Here is a 16,117-nt window from a genome sequence, read left to right as displayed (position 1 = left end):
ATCCAGTGGTGAAATCTGAACTGGTTTATTTATTTATTTATTTATTTATTTATTTATTTATTTATTTATTCGATTTATATGCCGCCCTTCTCCGGAGACTCAGGGCAACTTATAATGCGTTAAGCAATAGTCTTCATACTTTTGTATATACCTGCTTAGTAGGGCTTTCGCCCCCCTCCCCAAGCGGTGTTTTTTTTTATACAAAGTCAGCTTATTGCCCCCACAATCCGGGTCCTCATTTTACCTACCTTAGAAGGATGGAAGGCTTACTATCGGTTCACTGGCTGTGCATGCCCAGTTAGCATTATTTACTGCCGGTTTGGGCGAACCGGCCTGAATCAGTAGCATTTCACCCTGGTAGAATCCAGAGAAAACTTCAGCCCCTGATTCTCCTGCTTTCATCAATGGTCTCTGGAATTGGCCACAGGTGGTGATCTCTCCTAGCCTCACTTTGCCTGATTTTTCATCCCTGGATTCTTTTCAGTCTGACTCCAGCTTTAATCATCAGTTGCTTTTGACAAATAGTTAAGAGATTCAGGCGGCTTTAAGGAAATGTCTAAAAATATCCTTCCTCCAACAACATCAGCCTTGATTGAAGTCCTTTTCAGAGAGGATGGATCTGGATCAAAGCCTCCAGTCATGAGGTGGCCTTTTGCCCCCATCTCCATTTCATTTCAGCTGCTGAGTATCAAAGGAGGCGAGCTGAGAGATGCATGGTGGACACTCTATTTTAAAAATATTTAAAAGCTTAAATTTGAGCTCCTGGTACCTTATTCATATAGCCACAGCAAGGAGCCCTTTGGTAAAACTTCTCCCTTTTTAATCATCTCCTTTGCTCATTTCTATGAGCCACCATAGAGATATTGTGGAGGTGTCTCAAAGAAGAGATTTTTCCCAAAACTCGCAAGTTGTAGACACCAGCAAACCAAACAAAAAAAAAAACAACCCACACATATATAAAAAGTGGATTTATAAAGTCCTGGGCCCATTGCCAGAGGCCTTGGCAAGCTGATGAGCAAAAATAAAGACTTCTGTCAAAGCTATCTTTGCTGTTGACTCTTGTAGAATAGGGACTCAAAAGCTCTTTGGGCAGGTGAGATGCCCAAGATACAGAGAGGGTTCAAGTTATTTATTCAAAGGCCTCTTTCCATTTAAGGACCACTTTGCTTTGTTCGGTACACTGCCCACTTCCCTCTCCATGACAAATCAGTTGTCCACTAAGCTGTCTCATAAACTCCAATCCTACCACAGCAAAAAGGTTGGCATCACATCAAGGATTTTTTGTCATACTTCCTAAGCACTGATTTTATCTAATTGGTATTTTCTGTCCAGCTTGCCTTACATGACACCAAAGACGCCCTTAGAGAGAAATTTTGTTATTGTTAGTTGCGAAGTCGTGTCCGATCCATTGCGACCCCATGGACAATGTTCCTCCAGGCCTTCCTGTCCTCTACCATCCTCTGGAGTCCATTTAAGCTCACAATGACTGCTTCAGTGACTCCATCCAGCCACCTTGTTCTCCGTCATCCCCTTCTTCTTTTGCCCTCAATCTTTCCCAGCATTAGGCTCTTCTCCAGTGAGTCCTTCCTTCTCATTAGGTGGCCAAAGTATTTGAGTTTCATCTTCAGGATCTGGCCTTCTAAAGAGCAGTCAGAGTTGATCTCCTCTAGGACGGATCGGTTTGATCACCTTGCAATCCAAGGGACTTGGAGGAGTCTTCTCCAGCACCAGAGTTCAAAGGCCTCAATTCTTTGGCGCTCAGCCTTCCTTATGATCCAACTTTCACAGCCATACATTGCAACTGGGAAAACCATAGCCATGACTGTGCGCACTTTTGTTGGCAGGGTGTTGTCTCTGCTTTTTAGTATGCTGTCTAGATTTGCCATAGCTTTCCACCCCAGGAGCAAGCGTCTTTTAATTTCTTGGCTACAGTCACCATCTGTAGTGATCTTCCATGGGTGAAGAACATCTAAAGCTTATTTCAGGATATACCAGTAATAATGATGATGTTTCCCTGATGTCACCAAACCATAATTTTCAGTAGCCCCACTCAGCATAGCCTATACTATAGTAAGAATGCTGGGAATTGTAACATCCAGATACACATGTGACTTCTAATTACACCCATTAGTAGAAGTCAACCTTGAATACCTATTAGGAAAGACTAGAGACACCTGTTCACAGAATGGCTGCCGCGTAGAGGTGACTGGTTCCTGAAATCCATTTATGACAAGACAAGCCCTGCTCCTTTCTTGTTTTCCTCTCTTCTCCGCACCTCACTCCCCAATGGCCCTGCCTCTGATGTAGAGCCCTCATCCGGGCCTTCCCCAGCCTCCAGGATTGGCCCATGTTCTTCCTCAGCCTCATTGCTGTCCGACTCCTCTGCTAGCTCCGCAGGCTGCTGGCAGACCACAACACAATGTTCTTCCCCTGGAGTGGGGTGGGAATGGAGATTTTGAAGTATCCTTCACTTGCAATGCCCACCAAGCCACGCCCACCAAGCCATACCCACAGAACCGGTAGTTAAAAAAAAATTGGATTTCACCACTGGTTCCTATGGTATCTTTCCAGAGTCGAGGATTGAACCTGAGGTCTTTTTTCATGAAAGCTGTATCTGTGGCCCTGCCATTCTAGACTCTTAACATTATCCTTTTTTTGTAGGTGCTGGGTCTTCCTCTTCCCCTGACCCACAGAGAGCAGGATGAGTGGCCTACTTGCCCGGTGATGACACCATGAAGAGCTACCATGGGGACCGCAACCAGTCACGAGAACACCCTTGCCACTGCATCCCAGAGGCCTGCGACCAGCCAATGGAATACATCCACCATAGCCAGGAATCTCGCCAGCCATACCTCCTCAGTCCCAGTGAGCCTTATTCCTTGGACCACTACTGCTCATCCCGGAGCTCTGCTGACCCTCCCCTCAGCCTAACTGAACCACTTTCTGCTGCCAGCAGTAGCAGCACCTTTCCTAGAATGCACCACACACCTCAACAGTACGACTCCTGTGACGAGTGCATGGCGGCCGCCCATCCTTCCAGCAAGATCAACCGGCTGCCCCCCACTCTCCTGGACCAGTTCGAGAAGCAGCTGCCTCTTCACCACGACGGCTTCCACACCCTGCAGTACCAGCGGGCCAGCAGCACAGAACAGCCACGCAGTGAGAGTCCCAGCCGCATCCGGCATCTCGTCCATTCCGTCCAGAAGCTCTTTGCCAAGTCACATTCCCTGGAAGCCCCATCCAAGCGGGAGTACAACGGCACCAAGATGGAAGGGCGGGGCACCGAGGGAGGGTACCACCACCACCACCCTCACCACCACCGCCAGTCGCGGCACGGCAAACGTAGCAAAAGCAAAGATCGGAAGATGGACTCCTCGTCGTCTTCTTCCCGCCATCGGAACAAGATGATGGGCTGGTGGAGCTCCGATGATAACCTGGACAGTGATAGCAGCTACATGGTGTCCGGAAGACAACATGCTGTTGACCAGAGCACCCAGTACTGTGTGGACACCCCTGAAAGTGCCTTCCGAGACTTGACCTTGAAGGGTCTCAAAAGTGGAAGTGGAGAGGGCAAGTGTTTAGCCTGTGCAGGAATGTCCATGTCCTTGGATGGCCAGACTCTCAAGAGGAGTTCTTGGCATACGATGACAGTCAGCCAAGCACGGGAGGCTTATCCCAGCTCAGGAGGAGGCCCAGAAAAAGCCTTGATGCTTCAAGAGGCCAAGGCCAAGGATCGGTCCTACCATTATCTTCAGGTAAGGAGGTGGGTAGACCGTTCAGGGTGTCCATCTTATACCTTCGATTCTAATTTGATGGGTTATTCAGATATCGGTAGTCCCTGACTTTCAACCAGTCACTTAGCACCCTCTGAAGTTATGACAGATCCCCCAAAAGGTATTTATGACTCGGTCCAAAATCCTGCCCCTCCTCCACGATCACAACTTACAACTGTAAATTGGACAGGCTCTATAGATGGCCGTAAGCCAAGTGCTACCTGTTCATAACTGTACTGAGCCATATTGCCATCGGTTTCCTAGGTCTACCTTTTGCAATCTGTATTTTTTTTTTAATTTGATTTATATGCCGCCCTTCTCCGGAGACTCAGGGCGGCTTACAATGCGCTAAGCAATAGCCTTCATACTTTTTGTATATTTATACAAAGTCAGCTTATTGCCCCCACAACTGGGTCCTCAATTTACCTACCTTAGAAAGGATGGAAGGCTGAGTCAACCTTGAGCCTGGCAAGATTCGATCTTACTTTAATTGCAGACAGCTAGTCTTAATAACAGGGTGCTTTAGACCACTGTACTACCAAGGCTCTTTTTTGATTACAACTTCCAAATTCTAGTCAGTAGGACCAGATCCATCTGGCTAATCCAGAGCTATGCTGGCTGGAGAATTCTGGGAGTTGAAGTCCACAAGTCTTAAAGCTGCCAAATTTGAAGATCTCTGGGCTAATCCCATGTTTGGGAAATTGCATTCTGTATCTTTGTTGTGTTCAGCCTTTTTACTGTGAGGTGACATAAGAGTCTTAAACTGAGCAGGAGATTGTATTATGTTTATTTCGTCCTGAGCTCCTCCTTGTTCCCATTGGAGATGCCCCGGGAGTGTGAAGCATTCCCGGGGCATCTCCAATGGGAACAAGGAGGAGCTCAGGACGAAATAAGCATTGTGGGGTCCTTGGTGCTCTATGAGCTTGGTGGTTTTCTTTCAGATGTTTCATTACCAAACTATGTAACATCATCAGTGCAAAATAAGCATTGTAATGTCTTGATGCAACCTCGGTCCTTTCTGACTATGCCCCAGGGTGCTGCATAAACATATATAAGAGATGCAGCTGACATCACAACATGACAAAACTAATTTTGTTCTTCCGATGAATTCTTGCAGATAATTCTGTAGTCCTGTCATTCAACAGCTTAGTCCAGGGGTCAGCAACCTGTGGCTCTGGAGCTGCATGTGGCTCTTTCATCCCTCTGCTGCAGCTCCCTCACTCAAAATATGCATCACAACCTCCTATGTGTGACACCCCCTGGCATGCAATTTATTAAGCTTTTCAACCCCCGGTAAGCCAACCATGGATAAATCCAAGAAAAGAAAAGTTTCAGAAGAATTCAACTACATAGGCTAGTTTTGTGGCAGCTCAAGAAATAGTCAGGCACGGGAAGGGTTTTGTGACTCCCGGTGTTTTCTTTTCTGTGGGAAATGGGTCCAAATGGCTCTTTGAGTGTTTAAGGTTGCAGACCCCTGGCTTAGTCCTACAACACATTTTGCCAATAAAAACCTAACAGATGCTTTCGTACAATACAGCCATACACTGGCTAGTTTTTAACCTTGCTTGGCCTTTTTCTTTTTTTTTAATTTAGCATGCTAATGAAAACCATTCTATTTGATTAATTTATGGCTCATCATCTAACCCTAGAAACCGAATAATAAGATGAAGCATGGCCTGTGAAGCAGCCAAAAATTGCATTGTTCTGTGTTAGCTGGAAGAAAAATATATATACATATTTTACCATTTTGTCTGCTATAGTTTTGGGACTAAATTCCAGGATTCTAGTGAGCTACTACTGTTAGCTTATTTGCTTTTGTGTTTGTTTGTTTTTTATTATTATAATATTTACTTTTCAAAATTTTGTTTTTTTTTCAAATATATACTATATTTGTTGTTTTTTAATGTGTGGTTTTATCCGTTGTTTGTGTACCGCTCAGTCGCCTTTGGTGGGATGGGCAGCTATATGAATTTGATTACTAAATGAATAAATACCAGTGTGTGACATTTGAGATAAGACATTTCACCAGGTCAGCTGCAGCCCCAGGAGTTGCATTGGTATTCACACAACACCAATCTAGCGTATATATTTGTGCGTGCAGCACAGTGGTGAAATCCAAATTTTTTTACTACCAGTTCTGCGGGCGTGGTGTAGTGGGCGTGGCGTGGCTTGGTGGGCATGGCAGGAGAAAGGATACTGCAAAATCTCCATTCCCTCCCCACTCCTGGGGAAAGGAAATTGCAAAATCTCCATTCCCACCCCTCTCCAGGGGAAGGATATTGCAAAATCCCCATTCCCACCCAACTCCAGGGGAACAATACTGCAAAATCCCCATTCCCACCCAACTCCAGGGGAAGGATATTGCAAAATCTCCATTCCCACCCAACTCCAGGGGAACGATACTGCAAAATCCCCATTCCCACCCAACTCCAGGGGAAGGATATTGCAAAATCCCCATTCCCACCCCACTCTGGGGCCAGCCAGAGGTGGCATTTGCCGGTTCTCCAAACTACTCAAAATTTCCGCTACCGGTTCTCCAGAACCTGTCAGAACCTGCTGGATTTCACCCCTGATGCAGCACATTTAGCTTGGTTAGTTTTAACTTTAGTTTTGCTTTTATGGCTTAGTGGGCTGCGGTGAGCCTCACCTCTTTTAATTTATGGTTCACTGCATTGTACAAGCCTTGAAAATCGGTCCCTCTCTGAGAGAGATGGACAGATCATAATCATAAGTTTATTTATCAAGCATATATAAGATAACAGGTAAAAGTATAAACACAATTTGAATACATGAAAAGAGTAAGTAAAAAGGAATATTAGGACAGGGACGGTAGGCAAGCTGGTGCACTTATGCACGACCCTAATAATAATAATAATAATAATAATAATAATAATAATAATAATAATAATAATAATAGTAATAGTAATAATAATAATAATAACCAGCCTCAAAGGTTGTGAATCTCACTAAAGATTAACCAATAAATAATAATAATAATAATAATAATAATAATAATAATAATAATAATAATAATCAACTTTATTAATATTAAATATAAATATTAATAATATAATATAATATAAAAATATAATATAAATATTAATAGTAATATTAAATAATAGTTAATAATAATAACAGTTCCTAGGTCCTTGGTTAGGACTCGAGCTGCTGAGCTATTAACCAGCCTCAAAGGCTGTGAATCTCACTAAAGATTAAATAATAATAATAATAATAATAATAATAATAATAATAGGCAGTGCTCAGGGACTAATTCCCTGATATCAGCAACTGAGGAAAAATTTTGCACAACTGCTGATTGGCCCCTCCCAGATTCCGTAGTGATTTTGAAAAACAATGCTAAAATACTGCATGGATTTCTCTGTGAAAATATCATTTCTTCTGAGGTACGATTGGTTGTTTTTGTTGCTTTCCCGAAAGGGCCTGGAGACAGTGGTGTTGTCAGCAGGACCGGGGACTGTCACAAAGGGAGATGGAGCTCATCAAGTCCTTGATTTGATTGTGTTTCTACTGCCATGGGGGTTGTGTTCTGTTAGGTTCTGAATTTTTAATATTGTAAGCCACCAGGAACCACCTGTGGGTGAGTTGGGCAACCGTATAAATTTGTTTAGTAATCATGTTTAATAACAATGGATATGACTATGAGGTTACCGGTTCTACCATGGGCTTTGTCTACTTAATTCATAGTAGCTGTGCTTATAGCAGTGGTGAAATTCAGATTTTTTTTTTACTACCGGTTCTGTGGGCGTGGCTTGGTGGGCGTGGTGTGGCTTGGTGGGCGTGGCTTGGTGGGCGTGGCAGGGGAAGGATACTGCAAAATCCCCATTCCCTCCCCACTCCTGGAGGAAGGATATTGCAAAATCTACATTCCTACCCCACTCCAGGGGAAGGATACTGCAAAATCCCCATTCCCTCCCCACTCCTGAAGGAAGGATATTTAATTTAATTTAATTAATTAAATTTATATGCCGCCCCTCTCCAAAGACTCAGGGCGGCACTCCTGGAGAAAGGATATTGCAAAATCTCCGTTCCCTCCCCACTCCTGGAGGAAGGATATTGCAAAATCTCCATTTCCACCCCGTTCCAGGGGAAGGATACTGCAAAATCCCCATTCCCTCCCCACTCCTGAGGGAAGGATACTGCAAAATCCCCATTCCCTCCCCACTCCTGGAGGAAGGATATTGCAAAATCTCCATTCCCACCCCACTCTGGGGCCAGCCCAGAGGTGGTATTTGCCGGTTCTCCGAACTACTCAAAATTTCCATTATTGGTTCTCCAGAACCCTCCAGAACCTGCTGGATTTCACCCCGGCTTTCAATATGGAGGATGCCTAGTAAGGGTGGAAGAGACTTTTAACTAAAACCTACAACATAGAATCATAGAACATAGAACTTCAGAGGCCTTCTAATCCAACCCTCTGCTCAAGGCAGGAGACCTTATGCCATCCCAGTCAAATGGTTGTCCAGTCTATGTTTGAAAACCTCCAGTGATGGAGTGCCCACAATTCAGGGAGACAAGCGGTTTCATTAATTAATTGTTCTCACAGTCAAGAGAATTTCTCCTTAATTCTAGTTTGGACCTCTCTTTAACAAACTTCCACTCATCCTTACCAAGCTTTCTTACCATGGGTCGATTCTTGGTCCATCTAATAAACTGTTGTGGCTCCATTACCTGAGCCTGTGTCATTGGCAGGAGAGGACTCCGAGAGTGAAGGAGAGGAGTTGACAAGGCCTCCCTCTCCAGGACCCTCCTCTCTGGCAATGCCTTCGGTGTCCGCCGAAGGGCAAGAGATAGGGCCGGGGCCAAGCATGTACATGCAGCCACAGATGGACAGTGATGAGGGTAATGAGTCTTGGCTGGATCCACGCCAGCGTCGCAGAGATAAGCGCATGCAACAGAAGAAAAGGTGTGCCCGAGATTAGGCTGAGTCACTGGACCACACCCCACAGGATATAAAAGGGAGCATGGTGGCCAGTCAAACCTTGTGACGAACAAAGCTGAAAGCTTCCACGCCATTCTGCATTGCCGGACTTTTGCTATAGACTTTGCTGGATTATCTCTGGACTTGATTGACTCTGTAATTATTGAGCTGTTTCTTTTGATGTACCAGAAGTGGGGAGAAGTTATCTCTCCTCTTCGTAAGTAATAAACTCTTGGCAGGCAGCCACTAAGTTGTTGCCAAGTTCCGTTATCATAAGGAAAAGGATTTTGCCGGCTGGTTTGGTCTTTAACTCTTGAACATCTGTTGGTGTGTGTGCGTGTGGGACGGGGACAGAACATAAATGATCAAGGTCTGGAGAGTGAATCTCTTTCTACAGATAATCTTTCCAGCTCTCACAAATCTTCTTCTCTCTTTCTCTCCTTCCCCCTTCCTTTTCCCATGATGCAGGGGTGAAATGTAAAATTTATTACTACCGGTTCTGTGGGCGTGGTTGGGGGGGTAATGTGACTGGGAGGGCGCAGCCAACTTTTTTTTTTTTTTTAACTTTTCAAAGCATTTTTTTCTAATGCTTTGAAAAGCCTCTGCCGATCGGGAAACTCAGCTGGGATCGTCAGAGAGGCATTTTAAAAAATATCTCTCTGTCAATCAGGCAACTCAGCTGGGATCGTCAGAGACTTTTCAAAGCATTTTTTTTACCACCTCTTCGGCCAAGAGGTTGCAGAAAAAAATGCTTTGAAAAGCCTCTGGCGATCCCAGCTGAGTTTTTTTTTTACTTTTAAAAGCATTTTTTCGTCGGAAGAGGTTATAGAAAAAATGCTTTTAAAAGTAAAAAAAAAGAAAAAGCCTCTGATGATCCTGTGGTTCAGCTGGGCATGGTGGGGGGGGGGCGCAGGGATTTTTGCTACCAGTTCTCCGAACCACCCGCCGCCATCGCTACTGGATTGGGCAATCCAGTCCGAACCGGGAGCATTTCACCCCTGCCATGATGCTCTACAGTTCTGCACATTGATGTTGCTGGTGATTAAAGAAATGTCAGGGCCATAATAACCTCTTCTCCCGAAAAGAAAAAAAGGGGGAAAAGCAGACAAAGGGAGAAAAACAAGTAGCAAGAGCTACTAGCTTGTATTGCAGAGAATGGCTATTGCACAGGGCTGATCAATGGTCTCCAAGTGATAATGAGGGAGAAAACAGAATAATAAGAGCAACCAGCAAACTGTCTGGGAGAAGACAATGAAAACATCTTTCCCGTGTCTGCTTTTTTAAAAAAATATTTTTTATTAAACAGTTTTTTTAAAACAAAAAAAAAGAATTTTTTACAATTTCTGCATCCGCATACTTCAATTTACTGTGTATGTATATATATATATATATATATATATATATATATATATATATATATATGATTCTGATATTGATTAAAAATATAAAAATAACAATGTACTCAATTTTGATCATACATTTGGTGTCAGTTCCATTTCCACTTGTTTGTTGCTACGTTTCAACTCCTGTATCTTCCTCGTTTAACCTTTCCTTGCCCTTTATACCTCTCCTCTAACCGTTATACCATTTCTCCCATACCATGTAGTATTTTGTTTCCTCCTTATCTTGTATTTCTTTGTGAGTTTGTCCATCTCTGCGCCCTCCAAAACTTTTCTAATGAAATTTTCTTCTGTTGGTATATTATTATTTTTCAATTTTGTGCATATATTATTCTTGCTGCTGTCGTAATATGTATGATTAAGTATTGTATTTTTTTGTCATATATCCATGGAAGTATTCCCATGTCTGTTTTCTAAGGTCAAGGCTCAAATATGACCAGGACTTGTTCCTCTCTCTAAGCCCAAGAACAAGGAGTGAAATCCAGCAGGTTCTGACAGGTTCTGGAGAACCGGTAGCAGAAATTTTGAGAGCAGTTCGGAGAACCAGCAAATACCACCTCTGGCTGACCCCAGAATGGGGTGGAAATGGAGATTTTGCAATATCCTTCTCCCAGGAGTGAGGAGGGAATGGAGATTTTGCAGTATCCTTCCCCTGGAGTGGGGTGGGAATGGAGATTTTGCAATATCCTTCTCCCAGGAGTGAGGAGGGAATTGAGATTTTGCAGTATCCTTCCCCTGGAGTGGGGTGGGAATGGAGATTTTGCAGTATCCTTCCCTTGCCATGCCCACCAAGCCACACCACGCCCACCAAGCCATGTCCACAGAACCGGTAGTAAAAAAAATTGGATTTCACCACTGCCAAGAACCACACTGGTGTAGTGGTATAGTTGTTAGACTAGGAGCAGAGAGGCCCAGGTTCTACTCCCTGCTCAGGGATGAGGATCATCAGATGACTTTGGACCAGTCCTTCCCTCTCAGCCTAGCCTATCTCACAGAGTTATTGCTTTTGGAGACAAATAGGAAGAGAGAACACTGTGCATCACTTTGAACTCCTGAAGGGGACATAAATCTCACAAATCAAATGTCAACCAGAGCTCAAGATGGATTAGAAGACACAAGATGGGTATTGTGGACTAGCACATATTCAGAGCATCATGTTGGGGAAGGCCATTCTAGATCAGGGTTGAGGATATTGATGTACACCTTTGTGTAGAATTCCAAGCGGCCTACTTAGGATAATTTTGAAAGCTCTTGAAAGGTCTTCTGAAACTTTTTGGTCATCCTGTCTTGCCTCCTAAATTGGACTACCAATTTACTTTGATTAGTATTTAAATCCAGCCAGCCCTCAATTTAATGGTCCAATAGGGAAAGAAGTTCCATTAAAGCAAAATACCTGTTATTTCTAAATGAGAGTTTATGCATGTGTGTTTTACATATATTACACCTGCATAAAATGGGAAACATGTCGCATATATTGACAGCACATGTATATTGATCATATTTGTTCATTTAAACTAGTTTACTTTTTGGTTTGTCCAAACACAATTACATTCCTTCCTATGTTCACAAATTTGGGATCTTGGACCCACATCTGCCAATCTGCCAGATTCCAGCTAAATGTCAATATAAAGCTGAAATAGGTTCAGAGGGACATTAGATCTTTTCAGTGTGAAATCTGTTTCACCTACTAGATCAATGACACGTATTCCAACCTATCTTCTTGATATTATATTTCTCCAATCCAGGGGTGAAATGCTCCCGGTTCGGTCCGGTTAGCCCGAACCGGTAGTAAAAAATGTTTTTAAAAAAGTTCCATCGAATCAGCTGAGCAACGCACGATCATCGGAACTTTTTTTTTTTTTTTTTTTACTTTTTAGGCATTTTTTTTACTACCGGTTCTCTGGAACCGGTAGTAAAAATGCTTTTAAAAAGGCTCCGACAATCACAGCTGTGCCGCGCGATCGTCAGAGCCTTTTTTTACCTTTTAAAAGCTTTTTTTTTACAACCTATTCGGCCGAATAGGTTGTAAAAAAATGCTTTTAAAAGTTTAAAAAAAAGGCTCTGAAGATCACGCATCACAGCTGATCACACACACACACACCTGCGCGCTGTTCTACTTACCCCATGCCTCCTTTTGGCGTGCACTGCGCACAGGTGTGCACACACACACCTCGCATTTGGTGCGTGGTGGGCACTGTGCATGCGTGCATACAGCGCGCACTTGGCACGCAGCGTGCATGTGCAGCCAGCAAACCGGCAGTAAACCAGTTCAGATTTCACCACTGTCTCCAATCACTCTTCCCCAGTCTGGTTGTATGATGAGTCTTTTGTACAGAGCTGGCTTCTGGGCATTTCTGAGTGTAATCACTTTTAATTATGAGATGCTGCTAGAAAAAGAAAAGAAATGGAACACTGAGAAGCAGTTAAATTCATGCAGGGAATTCTTGATGGCACTGTGAAAAATTTTCTGTTCAGTTGTGTTGTGAAACTGGCTAGAGAACAGGCAAAATTTCCTCCTCCTTCTCCATTGTTGTTTGTTATTCAATTGCTAAGTCATGTCCAACTATTTATGCCCCCCTGGACCCCAACACACCAGGCCCTCTTATCCTCCATTGTCTCCTAGAATTTTTATTTTATTTTACTTCAAATTTATATACCGCCCTTCTCCCTAGGGACTCAGGGCGGTGTATAGCCAAATAAAAACACATAATAAATACATTAAGAACAGATTAAAAGAAAATATCTCAATTTGGCCCAAAGTTTAAAAAGACAAACAAATTTAAAATCATTTGCCCAAATTCATGTTCTGTTAGGAAGCTTATGATCCACTTACAAGTGTATTCAGGTACTGCTAGCTGGTTTAGCTTAAAAGAATGTCTGGAATGATGGCGTTGAATGCTGAACTAATAGGTTACTAATTAAGCAATCAAATCGTACTAAGAAACGAATAAAACAATATAAATCATAGAGATACAAGCAACAAGGTTATAGTCATAAGGATAGATAGATAGATAGATAGATAGATAGATAGATAGATAGATAGATAGATAGATAGATAGATAGATAATATGTATACATGTGTATATATCTGTATATGGGTACATACAGGTAGTCCTCAGCTTATGACCATGATTGAGTCGATAACAGTATTTAACCATCTCATCCTCTGCCTTCCCCATCTCCATCTTTCTCAACATCAGAGTCTTTTCCGATGAGTCTTCTGTTCCCATTTAGTGGCCAAAGTATTTCAGCTTCAGCCTCGGAATCTGGACTTCCATAGAAGAGTCAGGGTTGAGTTCTTCTCCATATTTGCCCAAAGTGGGCAAGAAAATATTTCTTTCATGTTGTTTTTTAAAAAAAAGAAAATCCAATGGAATGGAATAAAGCTATTTTGACTCAAAACATGGCACAGTCTCGGAAAACACAACTTTAAAAACGCAGCAGCAACTGCAGTGTTATTGGTTGCCGAGACAAAAAAAAAAATGTGGCCTTTGGTGAATTTTCTATTTCTCCCCTAGCTACAAAGTTGGCATCACATGCTCACATTCTGCACCCAGCAGAGGCTGTACAGTTTGTGATGTGAGCCTACGCCACTGCAAAAGGCCAAAAGTACCGTCATTCTCATATTGATCTTCCCTTGATCACAGCAGCTCCTTCTTTTTGAACTGCGTGAAACAGAGTCAAAGTATTCCAACTACAAAATACTTGGTTTCAGCTTTGCAACAATAATGCTAAAAGGGAAATGGAGAAACTAACTAACTTGGAAACTAAAGCAAGGAAAGAAGCAACCTAGAACTAAGGAAAAATTTCCTAATGGTGAGAGCAATCAACCAACGGAATGTCTTGCCATCAGAAGTTGTGGGTGCTCCATCACTGGAGGATTTCGGAAAGAGACTGGACAACCATTTATTTATTTATTTATTTATTTATTTATTTATTTATTTATTTATTTATTTGTCATATTTCTATGCCGCCCACTCTCCGAGGACTCTGGGCGGCTTACAGCAAAGACAGTATACTAAATAGCATATTGCCCCCAACAATCTGGGTCCTCATTTTACCCACCTCGGAAGGATGGAAGGCTGAGTCAACCTTGAGCCGGTGAGATTTGATCCGCTGCTCTGCTGAACTAGCAGTCAGCTGAAGTAGCTGCAGTACTGCACTCTAACCACTGTGCCACCTCGGCTCATTTGTCTGAAATGGCATAGGGCAGGGGTGTCAAACTCAAGGATCTGGCCCACAGGGTGCTTAGATCTGGCCCACCGGGCCACCCTGGAAACAGTGAAGGACTGGCCCATGGTGCCTCTGCCAGCAAAAACAGAGCTCAGGAGGGCCACATGTGGTCCTCGCAAGGTCCGTTTTCACTGGCAGAGGGTTGCAGGAGGCCATCCCAGCCGAAAACGGAGCTCAGGAGCCTGTTTTCACTGGCAAAGCGCTCGGGCCACAGGTGCCCCTGACCGGAGTGACGTCACACCCACCCCAGCCCCTCGAGGTCAAACACAACCCTGATGCAGCCCTCAATGAAATTGAGTTTGACACCCCTGGTGTAGGGTCTTCTGCTTGAGCAGGGGGTTGAGCTAGAAGACCCCTGAGATCAGGGGTGAAATCCAGCAGGTTCTAACAGGTTCTGGAGAACCGGTAGTGGAAATTTTGAGCAGTTCGGAAAGCCGGCAAATACCACCTCTGGCTGGCCCCAGAGTGGGGAGGGAATGGGGATTTTGCGGTATCCTTCCCCTGGAGTGTGGTGGGAATGGAGATTTTGCAGTATCCTTCCCCTGCCACGCCCACCAAGCCACGCCCACCAAGCCACACCACACCCACCAAGCCACGCCCACAGAACCGGTAGTAAAAAAAAAATGGATTTCACCACTGCTTGAGATCCCTTTCATTATTCTACGTTCCTTTAAGACAGAGGTTTCATTTCAGAACAGGAAATTATTTCTAGCTAAGATACTTTGGATCCTTTTCCTAAGCGATTAAATATTTAATAATAAGGAAAGGTGGAAGGGAAGAGAAGAGAAGAAGAGGATGACCAACAGCGTGACGGGTGGGGCTGAAGGACGAGGTTAGGGACAGATCATCATGGAGAAAAATCTACCTGTGTCATCACTAGGAGTCAAAGATGAGTAGTTGGCACATAATCAACCAGTCATGTTTAATAAATATTTCAAGGCAAATAATTAGAAGTCACACCGTCTTCTTTTACGAAGCATCAAATAATCTCCCGTAACACATTTATATCAATGTAGACCTTTCTGATGTGGTTTTATATACTGTAGATAAGATAACATTCCCCCAAATTACCAGATTTTCTGGGCAGAGAATTTTCTGTCACTTCCCAGAACTATGCTATATAAGAAATACATCAAGAATGTATTACTTTAACACCCTGCATTTTATGGTTTGCAAACTCTGATTTCCGCTAAAATGATAGCACCGGAGTGAGGAAATAGGATGCTTTCTGTCAAATCTGATGTCAGTTTCTTCTCTGAACCTTTTCTGCCTTTTATCAGTCCAGTTTTTTTAAAAAAAAAAACTCTTCTATCGTGACTGAGGGCTGAAGGACCAGCCCAAAGCAGCAGTGACAGAATTGCTAACACTTTTCAACTTACAGTTCTGTTTTTCTGGGATGGAAAGAAAGGTGGAATGATGTAGCTTGATTTATCCTCTTGAATGGAAATATCAGAATGGATACTGGGATTAGAATGTTCTTGGCCCAGGGGTGCTATTCAGCAGGTTCCGACAGGTTCTGGAGAATCTATAGCAGAAGTTTTGAGTAGTTCGGAGAACTGGCAAATACCACCTCTGGCTGGCCCCAGAGTGGGGTGGGAATGGAGATTTTGCAGTATCCTTCCCACAGGAGTGGGGAGGGAATGGGGACTTTGCAGTATCCTTCCCCCAGGAATGGGGAGGGAATGGGGATTTTGCAATATCCTTCCCCCAGGAGTGGGGAGGGAGTGGGGATTTTGCAGTATCCTTCCCCCAGGAGTGGGGAGGGAATGGGG

General features: G+C 43.5%; 1 protein-coding gene across 1 annotated transcript in view; it reads left to right on the top strand.

The window, feature by feature from the left end:
- The first annotated feature begins 2,732 nt into the window (after positions 1 to 2,732).
- Positions 2,733 to 16,117, top strand: part of DLGAP3 (DLG associated protein 3) — a 59,888-nt gene continuing 46,503 nt past the window's right edge. The window contains exon 1 of the mRNA XM_070949370.1: positions 2,733 to 3,755. Within this exon, the coding sequence (XP_070805471.1) occupies positions 2,733 to 3,755 (1,023 nt within the window). The remainder of the gene's footprint in view (positions 3,756 to 16,117) is intronic.

This window comes from Pituophis catenifer, unplaced genomic scaffold (genome assembly GCF_029215685.1).
Source record: "Pituophis catenifer annectens isolate HBS135680 unplaced genomic scaffold, rPitCat1.0.hap2 SCAF_9, whole genome shotgun sequence".
Classification (NCBI taxonomy): Eukaryota; Metazoa; Chordata; class Lepidosauria; order Squamata; family Colubridae; genus Pituophis; species Pituophis catenifer.
The sequence above is the reverse complement of the archived record's forward strand: the minus strand, read 5'-3'. Positions and strand labels throughout refer to the sequence as shown.